Source organism: Nuphar pumila, chromosome 15 (assembly GCF_984573655.1).
Source record: "Nuphar pumila chromosome 15, dmNupPumi1.hap1.1, whole genome shotgun sequence".
Taxonomy (NCBI): domain Eukaryota; kingdom Viridiplantae; phylum Streptophyta; class Magnoliopsida; order Nymphaeales; family Nymphaeaceae; genus Nuphar; species Nuphar pumila.
In genome coordinates this window covers 78034519-78047236 of record NC_143263.1, presented here as the reverse complement: position 1 = coordinate 78047236, position 12718 = coordinate 78034519, and the positions used below count along the sequence as shown (strand labels likewise).

The window sequence follows — 12718 nt, the reverse complement described above, 5'->3', positions numbered from 1 at the left end:
CATCCAATAATTTGTCAAAATATAACAAAAGGGCGAGACGGGTAACAATAGGAGGAGCTTCTGTCTCGTTTAATTAAGGACATTCACTTAATTGGGTTAGCTTCTCTCTCTCTCTCTCTCTCTCTCTCTCTCTCTCTTATTTTTTACATTCATTTCTCAAATTTAAGGTACATTCTTAGAATTATGAACTTGCCTTGTCTTATAACATTTCTTTTTCATTTTTCCAAAAAAAAAAAAGTTACATTTGCTATATATTTTGCTATATATATGCGCCCATATAGCAGCTCCTTATCGGGCATACAAAGGCATTCCTGTTTAAGAAAAAAATTGAAGTACCGAGAGTGGGAAGCCTTTCCACCTTATCCTTTTGAGATGGACGCCCAAGAATGTAGCACAAAAGCAGAAAAGGAAAATAAGGAGGCCATGGGAGACGAGGCAGGGCCATCAACGGCACCACCAAAAAAGCATGGTGGCTTTGATTATGACGTTTTCTTAAGTTTTAGGGGAACTGACACACGCAACAACTTCACTAGTCATCTCCACAAGGAACTGGAGGGGCGTGGCATATACGCCTTCATCGACAGCGAGAACTTGGACAAGGGTGAGAGAATCACTGAGCTGCTCAACTACATTGAGAAATCCCAGATTTTTATACCCATTTTCTCGAAGAATTACGCCGATTCTAAATGGTGTCTCAAGGAGATTGCCAAGATGGTGGAGATTAACAATGTGGATCAGAAAAAGAGGCCCATAATTCCGGTATTTTATCATGTTGAGCCTTCTGACGTCAGAAACCAGAAGGGATCATTCGAAGTTGCTTTCCACAAACACAAACAAAGGAAGGAAGAGGAATTGGACAAGTGGAGGAAGGCGTTGAGAAGTGCAGGGGGTCTTTCTGGTTATACTGTCTCCAAGGCACATGGGTCAGTAACAAAATCTCTCTCTCTCTCTCTTCCGGCATGCAAGAATATGGTGTGAAGTAAGGGGCTCTAGTAGTCTAACCAACGGGTTATTTTATCTCCTGTTTTTATAGATAGATTACAGTCCTACGATGGGAGGATAACAAATGAATTGATTTTATCCTTCTATCTTTACAAAAACAAAAAACAATTAGACAGATACAGTCATAGACGACGACCCTGCCTCTTTGGTCAATAGTGATTACCTTATCCTGATCACAATAGCATATCAGGATTGCCTAACACTCCTCCTCAGACTGGACAGAAGACATGAGAAATGATCTTTGCCTACAGATTTGATAAATAAATCCACAATTTGATGTTTAGAACTCACATATAGGGGGCCAAGAAGGTCAGCTGCAATCTTTTCAGGAATCAAATGACTGACAGTCAATGCCAATATGATTTGTACCTTCATGATAAGGCATATCCTAACAGAGTATGAACCTGGTTCCGCCCTGTTTGCATGTAACGGATATGCGTGGGGCCATTCTAAAAAATCTACATAGATCCAATTGACTTAAATCCAAAAGATGAAAAAAAATTCATCGAAGAGAGTGAGGGTGATGATTTTATTTATTAGGAATTCAAACGGATCCAATTGACTTAAATCCAAAAGATGAAAAAATGGTTGGATCTCTAACCCGAATTTGAACTAGTGTCTGGTATGGTCAGATTCTGATCTGGACATTAACGATTAACGAACCCTGGCCGATCCAATCCAAAGGATGCCCGGCCCCTCCTATATAATATTTCTGGTTCCGCCCTGTTTGCATGTAACAGATATGCGTGGGGCCATTCCAGACCAAAAAATTCACAACTGTCACTTACTAAAATCAGTCTCGAATTAAGGGTGTAACTGGGTCGAGCAACCGATTATACCTGAGCCAACCAGATATTTGTCGACCAATGGTTACGTGGGTCTTGGTTATTACAAATGAAGACCTGAAGCTGTTTGGACTCAACCTACATTTTATACCCGACCCAAATGGTTATAAATAAAGATGAACTGACCCGAACTGGTACCTGTTTCGTACTCAAACCATCCCAAACCTGTTTGATACGATTTGAAACCTGACTCACAATTAGAACCTGGCCAACCCCGTTTTTTTTAATATAATACATCGTTAATCTTTTTTTATTTCAACTTGAAATGATTGTTTCGTAGCGAGATTCTTTTTATATTTAATTAGATTTTGGCGTTATTTTAGAATTGTTAATAAACTACTCATTCGTTAGTATATAGTTTTTTAATGAATAGTCGATTCTATTAATTTACGTATGTTTGATTGGTTCTAAAATAAATATCATATTAATAACCCATCTGAAACCCAAACCCATTAAAACCTGAATCAGTCGTACCAGAACCCTTTATAACCTATGTGGATTTACATTTTTCAGCTGTATCTAAACCCGAATCAAATGGGTTGGGTTTGGATCTAGACTCGATAAAAATAATTGGGTCTATTGAAAACCTGATCAGATTATACCCGACCTGGTATTTACCTGAACCTGTTAACCCATATGGGTCCACAATTTCCAGCCATACCCGGATCTGGACCCGAACTCTAATTAGATTGGGTGAGGTTTGGGTCTAATTAATTTTATACTCAATCCAGAATTATGTCAGATAAGATATGACCCGATAACACCCTTAGTGAGGATCCAGTTCTAACGAATTGAAACACGATCCAAATAGACCATACATATATATATATATAGCGAGCGAGAGAGAGAGAGAGAGAGACTGGCTGCCAACCCTTGCCAATACAGCAACATTATCCATCGCGGATGATGGACGACGCTAAAAGACCCTGTGTGCATCGCATGCAAAACAAAGGATTTAGCAGCAGGTGCTAACCTAAAAGACATTTTATTGACTTTGACGCGTGTCCATCGCTTTTGTGCATTGGAAGCTACTCCCCGCTCTATATCTATATATTTATTTATATAGTGTATTTTTTATTTGGTGCTATTGATGAAAAAAAACTATATTGACATGGAAATCATAGGTTCAAGTTTTATCGACTACCATGTGGATGGTGTTGATAATCGAGCACGAACTCGTCCAGGGCATGCCCTACTCAGGCTTAGCTCATGAACCGTCACCAGGCTGTGACAGTCTGGCTCATTTTCTAAAAAGGTTAATTTTTTAAGTGCCTTTAAAGCTTGATAATATATAAAATATATATTTAACAATATAATATATGTATAGTAAATGTATAGAACACCTACAGTATACATTTTATGGATATATATAATATATGTATAAAATATGTAATACATAAATTTATAATATATGAAACGAGCCTATAAGAGCTGAGCCGAGCCAAGCTTGTCATTTTCGTACTTGGCTCATTTACCTAAACCAGGTGCTCATAGCTCAGCCCACCGAGCTCAACTTAAGAGTCAAAACGAGCCCAATGGCTAGCTGCTCGTGTCGTTTTCCAGCCCTACTACACACAGATAAACCTTTGGATTGTGTTATTTTGATCTAAAAGTATGATTTTTTGAGTTGTGAAACTTTAGTGCATTATGGACTGTTGATTTTTGAAGCCTTAAAAAGCTTACCAATGCACATTATTCAAAACTCATTTTCTATTAAACAAACATTGTAGCTGGCATTCATAAGGTCTGATCTAAGAAAGGAAAAACATAAAAAAAGAGAGTTGATTTGGATTTTTGGTTGTCAACAAATTAAAGTACTCTTGGTATTGTCACATTGCAGAAACGAAGCAGAGCTAGTCACGAAGATAGTCCAACAGGTGTTTAACATGTTAAAGAAGGTCCCATTTGACATAGAGCATATCGGGATCGATTCTTGCATAGATGATGTGAAGAACAAGTTGGAGACAGAAGCAAATGGTGTCTGCATTGTTGGAATCTGCGGGCTTGGCGGGATTGGAAAGACGACAATTGCAAAGGCCATCTATAACAAGCTATCTCCTGAATTTGAAGGTACTGGCTTCATCTCGGATGTCAGGGAAAAAGCAAAGAAGCGTAATGGACTTCCTTCGTTACAAGCCAAGCTTCTTCATGACATTTTAAAGAAAGAGATATCCATATCTACAGTTGAAGAAGGAAAAAGTTTGATCAAGGAAAGACTTGGACACAAGAGGGTTCTCATAATCCTCGATGACGTAGATGATGTGGATCAACTTCAGGCGTTCACAGCTGAACAAAAATCTCAGGAGAAGGTGGAATGGTTTGGTGAAGGAAGTAGGATTCTTGTCACAACAAGAGACATGGCGGTACTTGATATGCACGGAGTGAAAAAAGAAAAAATTTATATCCACAAGGAGCTGGACCATACGCATTCGCTTCAGCTATTCTGTCGCCATGCTTTCTGGGGTGGCAGGTCGCCCCCTGAGTTCGACCATCTATCTGAAGAAGCCGTCCAAGTAACACGGGGGCTACCACTGGCGCTTATAGTATTTGGCCCACTCTTCTATGGCAAAAATGAACATCAATGGAAAGAATTGTTGCTACAGTTGAAAAAAGAACAGAATCAGAAGATCCATGAAAGGCTGAGTATAAGTTACCAAGGACTACAACCAAGAGAGCAGCGCATCTTTTTAGACATAGCATGTTTCTTTATTGGAGAGGATAAAGAATATCCGACCTACATTTGGGAGGAGGAGAATTATTCCCCAGAGCTCGCACTGAATGTTCTCGAAAAGAGGTCTCTTGTTAGTATCGACACAGAAAATAGGTTTACAATGCATGATCAAATTCGCGATATGGGGAGAATGATAGTTGTGCAACAAGGCATTTTTGACCATGAAAAACGGAGCAGGCTCTGGAACGCAGCTGACGTATTGAGGGCGTTGAGAAATGTAGAGGTAAGGCCTAAATTATCGATAGACCCCCAAAAAATTAAAAGTTTTTACACTTTGAAATCTCCCCCAAAAGGTTGGTCACGGTGATGCAAACAGCACAGGTCTCAAATATCTTTAGCTCTGCTATGAGTTTAACTTTAACTCGAAACGTGAAGTTACTATTTTTTTTCTTACAAAAAAAAGACATCTTGTTGTTCTTCATCTTCTTTTAAACTAAATTATTTGTTTTGGCTTCTAAGGAAGGTAAAGATTTCTTTCATAATTTTTGCTTATGGAATAAAGGTTTTCTTTTCCCCTAATGTCTTCATAATGACATTATTCTTTTAGCTCATGATGAATTTGAATGATTGTCATCCATTGGTTGTAAGTAATCTCTCGTTTCCTTTCATTTTTTTGGCTGTTTTCATTAATGTGGCCTTTTCATCATTTCATATAGCATTCTGTCTAATGAAAAGTGGATCTCAACCATAGCTTTTGGAGGTGGGCAACGTAATGCAGGTGGTTGTGGGGCCCCACCCAGGGTTTTTCTGGCTTCAGTGAGGGTTCCTCATCATAAAAAAAAATGTGGAGGCGCATTATGCGTACCTGTTTAGCTTCCATACTTGAAAAAAAAAACACACAGACACACATGCACACAAACGCATATATATATATATATATATATATCATAAACTGTCCTAAAGGGATTAAGAAGACATTGAGTGTTTTTTTAGATTGAAATAATGGATGTATTTTTACATCATTGTAGAAAACATGTTTTATATGAAGTTCTTTGGATGATTGGATGTTGTTTTAGTAAGTCAAAAATCAACTATTCTTATAGAAATAAATTTCATGATGGAAAAAAAATTCAATCATTTGGTTCAATTGATTTGGTCTAAACGCATCAATAAAACATGTTTTTTTTTACTTAACAATGATAAACACATCTAGAGATTTAGATTAAGCAAAAAAATACTTGTTATACACACACATGCACACACTCGCACGCATAGGAGCTGATTATAGGAAGAGTAATCAACAACTGTCCGGTTGGCATCAAATTAAGAGTGCAAAAGTTTCAGTTATATGAAGGACTGTAGTTGAGCAGGCTAGAAGATGATTTGTGATCTCCAGTTCTTTACTCTGCTTAGCTATTGATTCTCAATAAGAAATGTTTCTCAAACCCAAGAAACCGACTTACTACACAAGCTTAACTAACGTAGCCTATTAGAAAAAAAGTATCACTTTTTACATGGGTAAGAAAGAAACTTTCCACCTATAAGAATAAGTTTGATGATGCTAGCTAGGATTATTTGTTTATCCCACTCAGAAGGTTTGATGCACATATTAAAAAGTGTAAAACCTTCATTATCTAAAATTATTTAAAGGAGAAATGTGGTGGGTCTTAAGATTTCCCCAAAATATTTGGCACAACCACCATTAGTGAAAAAATCAAACTATATATTTGAACCATGCTTTAGGCTTAAGGCTTACTTTCTCATTCTTAAACGTTTTCAAATAAATTTGTCTTTTCTCAGTTATGCGTCTCAAAAATTAAACAAAAAAGACTTTTTAGGTTTCAATATGGAATGAAACCCAAAATGAGTTTTTTTAAATTAATTGTTCAATTTTTGGCCATAAAGATTTCCTATTAATTGCCAAACGTGCACCCTCTCTCTCTCTCTCTAGAGAGAGAGAGAGAGAGAGAGAGAGAGTAATGAAAACCTCCCCCAATGAAAACTGTCCCAAACCTACCCAATGGAAAATTTTAGTAAAATTTTTATAGTTTTTTTAAATTCTGAAAGATGTGATCTATATGCATGTTTTTATAGGAATCAGTTCTTGGAGCATTTGATCCTGATGCATGAATAGGTTTTTATAAAGTTTCAAAAATCAATGGCCTACCATTTTCATAAAATTTTGAGCCTAAAAAATTTACAAAGATTTTGGAATGTTGATTTTTTGAACATTATAAAAACTCACCCATGTGTTAGAATTGAACACTTCAAGAGCTGATCCCTATAAAATCAAGTACATACATCTCATCTGTATGGTTAAAATTTTAAAATAAAGCAAAAGAAACCTAGAAACTCATTTAGCATATTTCATTTAATTAGCAGGTACCCATTACTCTCTCTCTCTCTCTCTCTCTCTCTCTATATATATATATATATATATATATATATATATATATATATATATATATATATATATATATATATATATATATATATTGATAGCTTTGTACCCTCCACTTCATTAATGAAGACAGTTGATTGAGATGTGGGCTTCCCTCCCTCTATCTTTTTTTTACTTGTTTTCTATTAATTGCAATAAGTACATAAATGGGTTTGGCTTTGTGTTTAAGTATAGGTTAGTGGATTAAGTTATCATTTTAAAGCTTGCAAATAACTTTTATTATAAAATACAAACATATTTTAAAAGATAATTTTAATTAGTTCTTAAGTTTTAATTATATTATAAGAATGTCATTTTTTATGTATCTCATAAAAACTCTCTTACACTGTACCAACATAACTTATGGTGATGCATAACTTAAATATGATAATTTTTACCTCGTTTAAACCACTCTTATCTTCATGAATTGTGAGCTATTCATTTTTTACTTTTTCAAAATTGGAATCTTGCAGTGTGTTATACATGATAACCTTGTAGCTAATAAATAGACTATGCTAAACATTTGATGAAGTATGGTATTATACCACAAGCTGGGCCTTTTGTCAAGAAAACATGATTGAAGGGATGGTTCCTAGCATTTGGACCATGATGAAATCTATCTATGAGGTCAACAAGGCATGTGTCTATGATTTCTAGCTCATTTAGATGGTCCGGATGGCATGACCATCTCTCTCTCTCTCTCTCTCTCTCTCTCTCTATATATATATATATATATATATATATATATATATATATATATATATAAGAGTTAATCTAACATTAAACTAGTGTTTAACATTAGAAAGATTCAACCTTATGAAAATAACAAAAATACCCTTAAAAGAATAATACTTTTAGAAATTCATTGCTATTTTTTGGGCATGACAAGTCTTTTGAACTCGAAGAAAATTGAAAAGAAAAAATACCTTTTTCAAAAATGTAACTTTATAAATTTATCAAATCTACCTTTTTGACTTAAAAAAGTAATCACATATTTTGACAAATACCTGTTTTAAAAAGTATTTTAATCATTTTAATATGGTTGAATTCATCTAATGTTAAACACAACTAGTTTAATATTATATATAGATATAGATATATAAGGTAAAATGTGCTACTACCTTCATGGGTAAAGAATCCGTAGTGAAAAATATAAATTTTTTTCTATTTATTTTCACATTTTACCATACGGATGTGATCTATATATTAAGCTTACACTTTGGAATTGAAAATTACTTTCCTTCCCATTGAAAAGAGGAGCGAGTATTTTAGTTAGTTGAGGGTATTATTTTTTATATTTAGTTTGAGTTAATGGCTAATGAATGGCCAAATTAGTTTTTTTTTGTTAATTTAAGAAAAGATAGAGGTCCAAGCCAACCAAATTTATAAACATAGGCCCTTTTGGGATTAGGGCCAAAAGGTTGGCCCCTAAATGCTATGCCACAAAAACACAGTTATACATTCATGAAAATCTTAAAATTAAGACAAAAGAAAAAGAAAAAAAATAAAAATAATATATATATATATATATATATATAGAGAGAGAGAGAGAGAGAGAGAGAGAGAGAGAATCATCCAGCCTCTTTTCTTTTGCTAAGAGTCATAGTTATGTTTATCACTTTTTACTGAATAGTGAACATGCCTTGTGTTGAAATTTGATGATAAAATATTCATATTTTTATTTCAAATCAATTTGAAACAAAGCTTTTTTTTTAATAAATAAACAATGATATTTGCCCAAGTTTTAAAACACCTAGGGCACCGAGCACTGCACTGGATTGAGCTGTTGAGCAGTATGTAACGTCCGGATTGCAAGTTCCATGCGAGGCAAGCTGTGGCTAAGTTTTAAGGTGATCTGCTGAGTTGTCTTGTTTGTTGGTGTCTCTTCAGGGAACAAGGAACGAGCATGTCGAATGCATCAGACTAGATGATCACTCGAAGGCACACTTGAGTTCCGATGCCCTTGATAGAATGCGCAAACTTCGTCTACTGCAAGTCAATTATGTGTACTGTGAATTATGGATCACTCGGATGCTTCCACGTAATTATGCGCAGTGTGATGGAAGAATATTTCCAGACTTTCCCAAGTTGAAATGGTTGGAATGGAGATGGTGTCCCTTTGAGTCACTGCCATTTCATGGCTGCGATGACCTTGCTATCCTCGACTTATCTCATAGCGGCGTCCAACAAGTGATGAACGGGCAGGTTCATCAGCGTTTCGAGAAGTTGAAGATCCTTGACCTATCATATTGTTATAATCTCAAAAAGACTCCTGTTTTCTCTCACATGCCATGCCTACTGAAATTAGCTCTTGATGAATGTGATTGCTTAACTTCAGTTGATGAATCAATTGGGGATCTGAAAAGCCTAAAATGGTTGAGCATGGGTGGTTGTAGCTCACTAGAGAAACTACCTGACACTATTTGCCAATTGAGTTGTCTTCGAAGCCTCAACCTTGATGGCTGCTGGAAACTCTCAACTTTACCAGAAGATCTGGGCAATCTGAAGTCATTAACCGAGGTCAACCTTAGTAGAACACCAATAACAAAGATACCCAGATCAATAAGCGGCTTGAAGAGCCTTCGTGTGCTGTCTTTGGAATGGTGTCGAGCTCTGAAAGAACTACCAGATACCATTGGAAGTTTGGAATCTTTGGAAGAGATCATCCTTGACTTGAACATTTCACTCAGGGGAATACCTGAATCAATTCGAACAATGAAGTCTCTAAAAGTGCTCAGTCTTATTTCAGCTTCTGAACTAAGTAGCCTACCTGAGTCCATAGGTGATCTGAATACCCTCCAAAAGCTATCACTTTGGGGGTGTGAATCTCTGAAAGGGGTGCCAGATTCCATTGGAAAGTTGGAGTCATTGGAAGAGCTCATTCTTGGCGGCACTTCATTAAAGGATGTACCCCAATCCATAAAAACATTGACAAACCTTAGACGACTTTCTTTATCATGCAAATCACTCAAAAGGATACCGGACTGGATTGGCAGCATTGAGTCTTTGGAAGAGCTGTTGCTTGGTGGCACGAGATTTGACAGGTTAGAAGATTCAAACGAATTGTTTGTCGGTGGAGCTAACATGAGTACGTTGCCTGAGACCATGGGACTCCTCACGAACCTTCGCAAGCTATCTCTGAAGAGTTGTGAATCACTGAAAGAACTGCCATCAAGTATTTGTAATCTTTGTCAACTCAAGGAACTCTATTTGGAAGGTTGCAAAGGGCTTAGTTCCATCCCTCAGCTTCCCTCGTCTCTAGTCATGGTTGACGCCAGCAATTGCACTTCTTTGAAAACAATCTCGGATGTCTCAAACTTGAAAGATATGGAGAAGTTGTTCCTTGAAGGATGCCTGAAGCTGGTTGACGTTCATGGCCTTGAGAAATTGAGCTCCTTGGAGATATTATATATGAACGGGTGTGAGAGCCTCAGTGATCAGGCGAGGACATCACTCTCTCAGGTACCTTTTCTGCTTGGTTTTTGTAGATTACCCCTATATGTACATATATACGGTTTCAGGTGCTTTTCGTTTAATCTCAACCTCTGGTGTTTATCATAACTTGGTAGGAAAAAATTGTTGCAATTTTTATGCCTAAGTTCATTTTTTTTTAGACACAGAAAAAAATCAAACTGTTGGTATAGAACTAAAATTTGACAATAAAATATTCAATTTTGTCATTCAATCAATTCAACCCAAAGCACTTTTTATGTAAATAAGTAATGATAAACACATATATGGCTTACCAAGGGGGGATCTGCTTGTGTGGCAGTAGCAGTTAGTTCACATTGTGTTGAGACTTTGCAAGTTAGAACCCTAAATAGTACGGTTGTATAACCGGTGGTAGGGGTCTGCCTAACCCCAGCTTTCTCTGTCGAAAAAAACACACATATATGGCTCAGATTATGTGGAAAACACCTGCAACTGTTTTTTTCCTTTCTTTCCGAAGGGACCCAGTGGGGGTCTGAGCGAGGAGTCTTAATGCATGTGAGTGTGTGTGTGTGAAATATTACTCCAATCATGTCAACATTGTCAAAAACTTTATTTTATCACCCTTCTCTCGATATTTCATGAATTTCATGGCTTCTTTATCTTTTATATATAGTTTCATTAATTTTAGTATCTTAAATAGAATTTTTAATTGTCAAAGTATAATTATTTTTGCCATATGTTCTTTCCAAAAAAATCATGGCAATATTGTTCCTTGTAAAAGAAAGTACCTGTGAGAGATTTTTTACACTGTTATCCTTGTGTATGTGTGCACACGCAAGGGTGAGCATCCTGTTCAGGACACATTTCTGCGTTTGAGGCGCTTCAGCATTTCCGGAAGACTCGGTCCGAAGGGCAAACTATCTTTTGCATTCCCAAGAGGGTCAATCAGGTGTCCCATTTTTCTGGGGCACTTGCACTTGAATGGACTCCCCTCCACTGGAGCGCGCATTCGAGTTGAAGTCATGGATGGTGACCAGGTAGTCTTCGAGACAACAAGGGATGCTTTTGCCACTACATTTTGCAGAAGTCCATGGATAGTCGATTGCCCATGGAGAATCCGCTTTAGGGTGGGTGATGATATACATCAGCATATGAAGGATGCACAAAGAACGTTGGCGGTATCAAGGGAGGATGGTCGCAGGCTGCCGCAAAGGAGCTTCATATGCTGTTACAACAAAGATGTGGAACGTAGAAGTTCGGATGGCCCCACATCACTTCCCTCCTCTTTGTGCTTTAGTAAGTTTGGATGCTTGACTATCGCATGCGTGAGCTTCATATGCTTGTCTATATTTATAAGGTTTTCGTTTGGACATCTTCATTCTATCAAGCATGGGTGGAAGTATTTGGTGGCTAAGATTTTTTCAAACATCATTGGACATGATCACAAGAGCCTGACACAGGACGATTGATCCGTGGCATATGAATTACACCATCCATGCATGAGATTGGTTTTCAGATAGCTTTTTGGGTCCAGGGAGTGTAATTCCCGACTCTCATTCGTTTGTATATAAGTGAATGTTTGAATGGGATTTGTTTGAATACTAGTGTGTCCTACCGTTCTTAGTCAAGTCTAATGTCAAACTTGTCATATAGTTATGTATGTTTGATATTTGAGCAAAAGTATCGAATGTGGAGAACTTGAAGGCAAGTTCAGAATTTATGCAAGTATGAGTAGCATGGGTATCATAATTTGTTTAATGTGTATTTAGTTGAAACCAGACCTCTCTCGGCCATCTAAATGTAGTGGAGATGTGTAAGAGTTGCATTCAGTTAAGTAATGGAGATACTTAAAATCCATATAGAGGCTGTTTGAGTTATGCGAACTTTTGTACGAGCCTGAGTTAGAAGAGCCAAGATTGATTTGCCTTTGGTGGGTATGGATTTTTTTTTTCTGGGCCTGGATTTTTTTTCCTTAGAGGACTCGGGTATGGTTTTGCCTTTGGTGGGTTCAGCTCAACCCGCTACCATCTCCTTGGGTCGGACCCGAGTAGGTGTGCTCAGATCCAAGCGTCAACCTAAATTGGATTCACCCGTTCTAAAATCTATCTTGTCTCTCATTGAGGATGTTCACCTACCATGCATAACCGAGTTATTTCAGATGAGATTAGCAAAACCATATTCATACCCAATTGTATCATGATATGAAATTGACCAACAAGTACCATGTATTGCTTGACTGATACCAATCGGATTGACTATGAGATAATTCCATGTATGAGCAGTATGTGTGCTGTGTGCATATCATGAAGTATGCGATTGAATTACCAT

The 12718-nt window shown here is 36.9% G+C and overlaps 1 protein-coding gene across 1 annotated transcript; it reads left to right on the top strand.

Moving 5' to 3' along the window:
* Positions 1 to 295: 295 nt before the first annotated feature.
* LOC149815687 (disease resistance protein RUN1-like) lies at positions 296 to 12244 on the top strand. The gene is made up of 4 exons (XM_089988424.1): positions 296 to 923; positions 3688 to 4801; positions 8849 to 10420; positions 11230 to 12244. The coding sequence occupies exons 1-4, from the start codon at positions 373 to 375 to the stop codon at positions 11857 to 11859; spliced, it is 3867 nt and encodes a 1288-aa protein (XP_089844550.1). The 5' UTR covers positions 296 to 372; the 3' UTR covers positions 11860 to 12244.
* The last annotated feature ends 474 nt before the right edge of the window (positions 12245 to 12718 follow it).

Excerpts from the sequence above, each read along its gene's own strand:
- LOC149815687 (XM_089988424.1), top strand. The coding sequence starts at position 373 with ATGGACGCCCAAGAATGTAGCACAAAAGCAGAAAAGGAAAATAAGGAG. Across the intron at positions 4,802-8,848 it reads GGGCGTTGAGAAATGTAGAG|GGAACAAGGAACGAGCATGT; the intron begins GTAAGGCCTAAA and ends GTGTCTCTTCAG. Across the intron at positions 10,421-11,229 it reads CGAGGACATCACTCTCTCAG|GGTGAGCATCCTGTTCAGGA; the intron begins GTACCTTTTCTG and ends TGCACACGCAAG.